This window comes from Acanthisitta chloris, unplaced genomic scaffold (assembly GCF_000695815.1).
Source record: "Acanthisitta chloris isolate BGI_N310 unplaced genomic scaffold, ASM69581v1 scaffold27577, whole genome shotgun sequence".
Taxonomy (NCBI): Eukaryota; Metazoa; Chordata; class Aves; order Passeriformes; family Acanthisittidae; genus Acanthisitta; species Acanthisitta chloris.
The window spans coordinates 20,896-31,785 of record NW_008683604.1 but is presented as its reverse complement, the minus strand read 5'-3'; the positions used below and the strand labels follow the sequence as shown (position 1 = coordinate 31,785).

Here is a 10,890-nt window from a genome sequence, read left to right as displayed (position 1 = left end):
ATTTATTGTAATAATTGCATAATTGCACAAGTTAAAGCTAGTTAATAGAAATATTAAAGAGAAATATGTGAAGATACTTCAGATGCTTTCCCAAAATTATGGAATTATAAATTCCAGTTCCAAAATAAGAATGGCCACTAGTTCAGGCCCATATGGAATCCTTTCTGAGTTACTGAAAAATAGGCAAATCACTTGATAAATTAGTACTACTCAAACAAGATAATAATGATTTGAGGGTAAAGTTAATCTCATTAATTTATGACAACAGAAAAGCTGTGCTCCAGTTCTTCTGCTGTTGAAATGATACCTACATAAGTGTAACAAACTGATATTTCTGCTCTTCACTAATTACAAACAGAAGTTGTATCTTAAAAACTGGAATAGTTGTGATGGTGATAAAGTTATGCTACAGAAAACGAAGATTACAAAAAAACTCTCTTAAATTCAATGAACAGGACCAAGTGTGTGATCCACACAAGAATAAAAAAAAAAAGGATTATTTATTGTAACAAGTGACAGGATTAAAATATTTGTGCTGTCCTCTTTGATTATAAAAAGAAAAAAGAAAGAGAAAAAAGAAAACCACCACCAAACCCCACAGCCCCACCAACTGCTTTAACAACAGCTAGATTTCAAAACAGCCTGTGGAGTAGAAAAAATAAAACACCAGAAACACTTTATCCCATTACAGTGTGAAAAAAGAAATAAGGCTGTGATCAAAGTATCTAGGTAATCTTTCAAAAAATCCTGGTAGGACTCTGGTTGTAATTTTTGTGCTATGCATAGTAATTTTATATTTCTAATATAAATTCCTAGAGCCAATATATCTGAAGTTAGTCACTTCATGAAGCAGGAATCTTTGAAGACAAAATATGGCCTTGCTGAATGCACAACAATATTAATTACATTCATTTTCTCTTAAATGTGCAGCATCTTCTGCTGAACATAAAATTAATCCTAACCTTCACAAACATTAAGTAATTAATGCTTTCAGAAGAGAACAAACCAAGAATTATTCAGGATTTCTGTAATAAATTTACTTCGAGATTTTTACCTTAAATAATCTTGTGGAATGATACGGATGACTGTTTTAGTTTCCACATCCAGAGGAACTGGCATCAGCATTAAAAAGGGAGGATCAAAATTGAGTTTTGGTGACTTCACAGTGCCAGACAATGTTATCTTGTAAGGTGATGGATGATCATCCAGACACACTGATATTTCAGATGCATATGTCCCAGGACAAGCTGTCACAAAGAGTCAAAAAACTATGTTACCATGAATATATGCAACCTAAAGAGTTCTAGTGGGAGTTTTTGGGTTGGGTTTTTTGTTTGTTTTAAAAATCATTGGTATGGCTTTGCTTACTCCAAGTGTATTTGAACACACAATAAATATTGCATCAGTAGAATATTTACAAAGAAAGCTTAGAACACTTGCCCCTAGCAAAACTTATTTTTTTTGTTTGCTGGAAATTTTTCAGAGTTCTTCATTTCTTGTATTAATATACTGTTATATATAATAGCAATGCACCAGTTAGCAGAATTTTAAGAAGTGCAGTCATATTATAGATTACATTAATGGACACAGAGAATGCTAATTTTATAAGGAATAACCATCAGAAGCATCTGATTGCCAAGGCAAGAAAAAGTTGGTGTCTTTTAAGAGGGCAATTAGTGCACTCAAACCTGTAGTGTTGCCAAGTCAGCCTCACACTAACCAGCAGGACATATCCACCATCCACTAAGAGCAACTCACGTTCCATGAATCATTTAGGTTGGTAAAGACCTTCCACAGACCAAGTCCAACTGATGGCAAGAGATGCTAATAGAGCCAGAACGTGGCCTGTGAATCCCTTTGGTTCAGACCAGAAAACAAGAATGTGGCAAACTGCAAACCTGGGACCCTGCTGCAGTGTTTGCAATAATAACAAATAATAAGTGTTGCAGCATATTTAAACCAATGACTCCAATGCACACTCAAAGTTCATGTTAAGGTTTGTTTGCCCCCACATATGACAACTTCACAGTGCAAACCTATGAAGGTAATTAGCACACCAGTCATTAACTAGGTCTCCTGTGTGGGTTTTGATATATCTAATGTTCTTACAAGAAGAGTAATGACAGTCACTGTATAGCACAAGTAGGCTATAAATCATGGGAAAATACTCAGAACATTGAATTAAGGGTAAGTGAATTTTACCGTTATTTATGGTTTTCTGTAAACAAAAGATAGGGAAACACAGCAAAAATACAGATAACTTCAAATTACAATTTATCAGTCATATTTATGTATAGACACAGCTGCATTTACACATACAATTTATTCAGTAATTCAAAATATTGGCATTTATTTTATTTATGCTGTTTTCTGCTTCCCATTCTGCAACACATAAGTAACATGTGCAATTAAGTGCTGCTCTTGCATATTCACAACACTTACAGATGAACATTTAATACTGTCTTCTCGATTTATCTTACAGAACCACGGCAAGACTTTTATGCCTATATTTTTCTTACTTTATAATTATATTAAATTGTTCCCAGTGCTTAATTGAGGCTATAGATTTCAATATTGTGATGAAGAACAACAGCAACATCTTTCTTTAGGACAGGGATGCTCACTTGCTGACTCAGGATCAGATCTAAGTTACAAAACAACTTCTCTTCCCCTTGAGAATGCTGAGGCCCCAAAAGTAGAGCACTTAAACTGTCAAAATGACAGAGCTCTGGAGGCATCAGCTGCATAAGCTGGTGGGTTTTGTCAGCTCAAATCCAGGGTTATATTCTAGGATTCTGTGAATCTTGTATATTGCTCTCTACCCTAAACACTTGACTGGGAATAAGGTAGAATCCTAATATTCCTATTCTGCTATTCTTCTTCTAGTGTTTGTGATTGATTTCCATCTTTCTGCACACCCCCAACTTTTGTTAGAAATCTATTTTACATAGCTTTACTTAGGGACCCATTACCTGAGCAGGCTAATCCAAAAAAATACCATAGCTAAGTGATTTTGTATCTCATTGAGGCAGGAAATTTCCATTCTGGTCTAAATGATGCCTATTTAGAAAAAAGTTCACATACTTTCCAAGTACACTTGGAAAGCTTTAGTTCCTAAGTCAGTCAACCTAAATTCATGTGAAGGAGCAGTACTAAAAATGATGCAGCTATCCCAGGCCTAGATGCTTTACGTGCACAAAACCTGATGCTTTCTATGTGCAAACCAGACTTTTAATATAATTCAAAGTGATTCCATGCTTTTTTGTTAGGGCTACAGGTGTTTTATTTTCTCAGAACTACAACAAACCTTGAGTTAATCAAGAACTAGTACTGATTCATCATAAAAACTACTTTAAACAGATCTATGAAAATGGTATATTGGCCTAACTGTAGAAGAATTCATAAAATTACTTACAAGGGCAGAAAAACACAGCAATAGTGGTTTTTTCTCCTGGATTAAGAAATCCAGTCTGCAGACTGAATCTAAAAACATCATCTTCTGTACTTTTGCCTGCATCATTGCAACTCAATTTCCATGTCAAATGGCTCTTCGAGATATTCTTCAGGTCAAGCTTCTGTAAATATTTGCAGAGAAAGGAGTATATGTTGAACGAGGGAAAGAAGCAAACACCATGACACTTGTCGTATTCCTTTATCCAAAGCTTTCTTTGTGCAAACACATCACAGTGAAAGCACTAGAAACCAATGAAGAACCAGTTTATTGTATCTGTGAGGTGAGAAGAGGAATATGCCTATCAGCACAAGATAGATGCTCTCCAGTCACTCACCACAGTCACAAGGAGCAATACTCTCTTGCCAGAATGGAAAATCTCATTTATGCAAGGTAAAGAGATCAAAGCATCACGGTGGGAGTGCTTAGCCAAACAGAACTGAGGTTTATTCCTGATACAAATGAAGCACAGCAAGCATTTAACACATGGCTCACAGCTAGACTAGAGGTGGAGGTGTTGGAAAAGGAAGAAGTTCAGAATAGATTTTCAAAACCCATTATTTCAATTCAAGAAGACAACAGTGGAAATGGAAATTAAAAAACCAAATCCTGTATCTCAGAGCTACCCTTTTCAACTCCTGAAACTCAGCTAGGAAAATGCCTTGCTTTGTATTAGCACTGTTGTCTGAAGGTACTTGAAAAAGCAATTCAAGTGTTTCCATCACTGACAAAAGTATTTTTCTCTAATTTCCACACAAAGCCTTTGGGAATTAGATACAGAAAACTACGTGATGATATGTTTTGCATTCATACACATTTTCTGTGTTTCAAATATCCTGCTTAGTGCCTCTTTCCCATTGAGCCCTATATCATGACCAAGAATTTTTTGGGAGAGTACCAGTTGGCACAGATCAGAACCACACAAGGTACTGGGACAGCAATTTAACATGACACATTGATTGAATCCTGGCACCATCACTGTCTAGTGTACTAGTAGAGGCAGAAGAAGAAAATCTTCAGGACTGAATTATTTCTTACATAATTCATGCCCAGTTTCTCATGGTGCCCACACTTTCTCACATTATCAGAGTCAAGACAAGCCGAACTCTGAGTTTTGAAAAATTTACAGTAATTAAAAGACAAATGTAAAATCAAAACCGAACAAAATGACAATGGGAGAAGTTTCAAATATTTAAACCATGTATTCAGAATGTGACTGAATTTTGAGTTCTAAATCTGTCTTGTTTTCCTGGTAATTTCTGAGTAATTAAAAATCATAGCCAAGAATAACTACAGCACCACTGGTGATTCTGTACCTGAGAATTCAGACTCTCATCAGCAGTATTGAAACGTATGACACTGGAATGTTGCACGAATTTAAGTTCCATTGAGGAGAACTCCAATGGTGATAAAAGTGCTGTTGAAAAAAAATTAAGATGTTTAGACAGCATTATTTGACAAATATTTCCTTAAAGTCTCTTTATAAAATCATTGTTTCAGCACATGTTTAGCACAGAAGCTTCTCCCTTTGTTTTGCTTTTTGTGTTCCCATATTATATACATAATTACTGCAATTTAACTTTGTCTTATTATGACTCTCTAGCCACATTTAAAATTATTTAAATTTTATATCTACCAGACTTATAGCATCTCTCCTTCATATAAAGAGAGCCACAGAGCCACATGATCTTCACACAGCAGACGAATGCATTTACTTTTCTGATGGTAATCATCAAAAAAGACTTGAAAGGTTTTATAAAATAACATCATTTTCTTTTATTTCCTATCACTGGAAAAAAGAGACAGTTTTTTCTCCTTCAGTGCTTTCTTATACAGCAGTAAGCAGTGTCCAAGGGAAAAGTCCTACAAATATTTAAGATCTGCTTTTCTTCCCACATGCTGAAACAGTCTACAAACTTTGGTTTGAAAAAAAACTTCCAAAAAAATATTTATGATGGATTGAAAACATATTGACTACAATGAAGTTAAAAGAATGGGTTGACTACTCTGAGGTTATTGTGATTCTTTTCTCACGGTGAACTATCCTGAGTACAAACATCAGATATAAGCTATTGATTCCAGTGCCAACTGCACTGTCCTGTGCAGTGGAATTCTGGCCAACCACAGAAACTCACATGGGAAAAAAATTCTAAGAGAGAAAACAAATGTGCCATAAAGCATCCAGCAGTGAGAATTAGGCATATTTGTCAAATGTATAAAGATATATATAAATACATAAATATGTACTTAGATAAATACTTATAAGATACTTTTTCTCAACATAATTTATGTATAAAAAGTTCAGCTTTACACGTATTTAAAAATACAAATCGAAATTTGAAAATTTTGCAAGCTTCCAAGAAGTGTACAAATCATACAATTAGCCACCAAATTCCAGTTCAGTAGTAATTCTCTGCAATTAGAACACACACAAAAATAGGACTATGTGTGAAGCAGCTGTTCAAGCTCCTAGTTTACCTACCGATTGCTCTGACTCTGCAGAGTGGCCCAGCCAAGGTCCCTGTGGGTGGCTGAAGAACAAGGCTGTGCCCCCCAGACCCAGTGCCAGGCTGTGTCCCTGGGGACTGAGCCCCAGCCCAGGCAGGGGCAGCAACTGGAAGAGCAAAGTCATATGCTGCCACCTAAAGGAAAATCAGAGCATTGTGGTCACTTTCCCAAAGAAACTCTGGGCACTGCTTGAACCGTCTGAGCGGGTTATTACTTCAGCAGAATTATTGAAATTCATTTAGGACCTGATCATGAATTTAATAGGATGGTAATTTATTAGCACTTGGAATCAGACGTCTAAGTAAGGAGTGCTCAGTCATTTTTTACCCCCACTGAGGGAAAATCTGTATGACCAAAAGTATCAGGATTATCAGCCAAGACAAAGGCTCTGGTAAATCCCTGGGTCGTGTTCCACTCCAGCCACACTCCTGAGTGAAAAATGATTGGCGCTGTGGCCCAAATGCAGAAGCACAAAGTTATGGGGGGGAGGAAAGGCTACATAAGTTATGAGAGGAGGTGGGGGAAAAGGCTACATAAGTTATGAAAGTCTTTCTCAAAGGCTCAAAGGTCACCCAGTACAGGATACCCATCTCTGAGGTAAAGGTGGAGCATGAGTTACGCCAAGAAACCTTGGGAAGGAGGAAAAGGAGTCTTAAAACTTTTGTCATTAAATGCCACAGAATTCTAGGAGTCTAAATTCCAGTGAATTTGATCCTCATTTTATCTGTGCAATCACATTCCTGTGTAAGGAGTTTAGAACTTAAAACTGGCATGTTTTGTACAGAATCCTCTTTTTTGACAGACTGTGCACGGGAGAGGCCAAATGTATTTCACAATGGACATTCAGACAGGCATTTCTTGCCTCACTCTGTCTTTCCAAGGATCAACACAGTAAAGTAGTGTGTTCTCCAGACAAAAGTTATGGACAACTATAGTAAAGGTAATGGAGGGGAAAAAAACCCAAAACTTCTGCACTGAAACCACTGTTAGAGTCCTTCAAATTCTGTTTTCACCTTGAAGGCCACTGAAATCTCCAGAGAAGACTTAGAGCTATAAAACCTGCACACTGCTTAAAAAATGCAGCAAACCCAGCTATATAAAGAAGTTATGAATTGTTTAAAAGCTTTCAAACCCAGCAGAAAACAGTGCATCATTCTTCACTTTTGCATCTGTGGTAGCAAGTAGAATATATAAGTGACAGGAAAGAAAGCCAAAAGCCAGGAAATGAGGCACATATCCATCTGTAACAGAACCAACACAGCTGAGACACTGGGAAGCAGGGAGACAGCACTTAGGGTGTCTGGAGTTCCAGCAGGGTTTGGACACAGTTATGCACTCCTAGTGAGTGAGGTGTGTGCTGACACTTTGTCTATTGTGCTTCTCTGTGTGGGATAAAGAGAATTGTTTGTAGTGAGATCACCACAGTCCCTTGATTTATACTGATGCTTCAAATCTGATAATTATTAGACTCTGCAGCGTAGAAATGGCTTTTCCAAACTGACATGGTGAATGCCATTTAAGATTTTTTTAATAACTAGTGCTCAAGATATGTCATAAAGATTGAGTAAAAATCTGCTGATTTGAATTACATACTCTTCTCTTTTTAGTATCTCAAGTCACCCACATAAAACACTTCATCAAGTTACATCTTCAAAACATGTTCTTGTAATGACACTACATTTTTTAAGTTTGGTGAGATTAAAATGCTTAGCCTATAACAGATATCATTACAGCATCAGCTGTACCAGAGAGTGTAGCCTAGTGCTGCAATTGCTCTTCATCTGTGCTGGTGTGTTTAGGTCAGACAACAAAAGGTAGAGTCCCTTTACCCCTCTTCCAAGGCAGCTAGTCAAAATCTGGTTTTCATCCCAATTATCAGGATTATTTGCTTTAGTCTTACTATGCAACAAGAGTTTTGTTTCAAAGCCATCATTCAAAACACTGAAATAAAAGTACATCTTTCCCTTGCACATGGTCAGAGATGATGCACCAGCAACACTCTGTAATTCCACAGCTGCAGATTTTCCCTAGAATTCATTTCTTACACCACAAATCCTGGTCTTTCACTAAGAAAAAAAATCATTATAAAGGACAAAAAAACCCACCAAAACATCTGTCACTTCTCTACAAGGAGCTTAAGCAATAAGCTCTGACAGGTGTGACTTGCTCTATTTATCTCAATCAAGGGCCCTCATAGGCTTCATTATTACACAGCTGTGTATTTTGTCTTTTTTCCAAGATGCTGGAATTTGTTATTTTCCAGCAGGATTTAAAAAAAAAAAAAAAAGCAAAAGAGCCATTCTGAAGCAGTAGACTCCTGCACCTTGCTTTGCCTGCTTGCCTTAGCACATCATGCAGGACAGAGCTGTTAGCAGGATGATGGTCCTGCCTGGACAAACACAGCAGCTGAGCAAGGAAGATAAGCAAATATTTCAAGGCTTTCTGCTTCCCTGGCACAAAACTAAAAGAATGAGGTGCTTCTCACTGTTACCTGGGCAGGTAGCTGTAGAGCAAGAGACTATTGAAATCACCTCATCTAAGCTGCGTATAACTGCACCAGAGGTAGCTTGCAGCAGAGAGCCACGGTCAGAAAAGCCATTCTTCTACTCTTTATGGACAGGATGATGCAAAACTCTGTGCTAAAGTAGTAACTTTTAGCAATCTGTTGGTAAGCAATATGATTAGTCAGGATTCTTCGCTCTGGGTCTGGATAGGGAAGGGGAAGCTCCAACAGATGTTAGGCCAGATAGTCATGGTTTGTTGGGTTTTTTGGTTTGGTTAGGGTTTTTTGTTCTCTGAAATGAGAACCCAGAGTAGCCCATGAGATGTTCAGCTCCTTATTCTTCAGAGAAAAAAACTTCAAATGTAATTGAAGTGTCTCTGAAATAAAGTTACATCAAAACAGAGATGAAAGCAGCATAAAGTGTGTATAAAAATATGATGTTCAGAAATATTGGCTAGCTTACCTATTTATGTATTTATTTAGCATGTTGCTTTCCCTGGCAGCTCTGACTTTCACAGCTAACAAACACCAAGGTGAAACTCTCCCCAGTGAGGCAGAGAGCCCTGTAACCTCTGATCCCTTCTGAGACACTGGAGTAAGGCACAGCCACACTGTGTCTGAGCAGCAGTGCAGCCTTATCTATAATGCACTGACTCTATTTATCACTCAGAACACTGAAAGAATTGTCTCAGTTTTTTAAGACACTATTTATAAGCATGCCATGACACTTGATCTCTAAGAGCATCTTTTCGTGTCCCATATAATTTTACATATTACATCATAGTGAGAATTGTAGAAGCTATTCAGAGATCATATTTACTTAATTTGTTGATTTTAAGGTTTTTTGAGGCAGAACCAAAGCTATTGCCTACTTGATTTTTAGCAGGAAAATTCAAGATTGCATTCAAGACTAAATTACTTGGAACCTTCCATTAATAATTCAAGTAGTCTTAATAAAATGTTAAAGCACATTAAAATAATTTCATGCTGATTTGAATTTTTTAACAACACTTCAGAATTAATTTAACTTTTCCTTAGTTCTAGTCTCTACTTTCTTATCAATAACATCAATACAGTGGGGGTTTGTTGGTTTATAGGGTGGTGTTATGGGTAATGACTACAACAGTAGGAAGTTTTAGTAAAGCCAGAAGGCAGACAGAAAAGAATGTGACCTGATGGGATACAGAAGGTTTGTAGCAGCTGGGAGGTAAGCTGGGTAAGAGCAGTTGTCAAAAAAAACAGCAATAAGATCAGAGAAACAGCTGTTCAAGTGCAGAGACAGGAAATAGCACTTGCAACCATGAAACCTGAATAGGGAAAGCTCAACACACAGAGATTACAGATTTTTCCAAGACTGGAAAGTCAGGAAAGAGAAGGAACAAATCTGGTGAGAAAAGGAGAGAATATAGATGAGGCAGAATGATAAAGAATTCAGATCCAATGGGGAATGTTTTAAGATTCAGTAACTGCTAAAAGCTTCTGATCATAATAAGAGATGTTGGTACCTGGACCATTTGCTTAACAGAACTATGCTATTATTCTACTTTGCAGGAGTTAAATGAAAGAAAAGCTACAGCATCCTGGGGGTACATATACTTCCAGATGCTTCCTTTACTTCTGAAGAAAGCTGTTCTATTTGCCAAAAACTTTTCTAAGGGTTGAAAACCACTTAGACACAGAGTTTGAAAAATTAAAAAAGGATGACAGCAGTAGACACTAAAATAAAATCTCTAGTCAATAGATGCAATATATTCTACAGCCTCTATTTGTTGGTTGTTTATTTAAGAAGAGCAGTCACAAAACAATTCCAGTCAAATGTAAGAATTACTGTTTGTCCAAATTTATACCATAATTAAAGCAGAATTCCAACTGCTATAACATTGTCTTCAGTTAGCATCAAAACCTCCAGTGTGGAATGTCAGTTGGAGAAGCTCATCAATAATGGACAGCAATACTGAACAATAAGTTCAGATGACAAGTTAAATTAAATATATAGAACCAGCTACTATTTCAGCATTCTTCAGAAATATTAATTTTGTTAATCACTTGTATTTATAGCAGTGTCAATAGCCACATTTCTACTCTAAATCCACCCTTCAGCTTGATGAGGAAAAGAAATAGTGCTCAAATATAACTATGGGAAATGGAGTTCTGATTATTTCCATTGCTTTCTTTTGGACTTTTTTCCAAGGAAATTTTCCCACTTCTTCCTGACATCCCAAATGGGAAGGTGTGCAGCTGAAGTGTTATCAGCCCTGTTTAGAATGTCTTTTTTTACTTGATTTATTAATATTATTCCTATTATAAATCAGTATGGTATCTGTCTCCACCCTCAATCCTTGTTCAGCTTGTGATCTGCAGCACAGTACACATAGATTACTCCAACAGCATTACCTACTCTTGCATTTCTATTACTGACCCTTCCCAC

The 10,890-nt window shown here is 36.9% G+C and overlaps 1 protein-coding gene across 1 annotated transcript in view; it reads right to left on the bottom strand.

The window, feature by feature from the left end:
* Positions 1-1,054: 1,054 nt before the first annotated feature.
* Positions 1,055-10,890, bottom strand: part of LOC103806335 (chromosome unknown open reading frame, human CXorf22) — a gene marked incomplete at both ends in the record, with an annotated part of 28,374 nt that continues 18,538 nt past the window's right edge. Inside the window, one exon of the mRNA XM_009079021.1 lies at positions 1,055-1,247. Within this exon, the coding sequence (XP_009077269.1) occupies positions 1,055-1,247 (193 nt within the window). The remainder of the gene's footprint in view (positions 1,248-10,890) is intronic.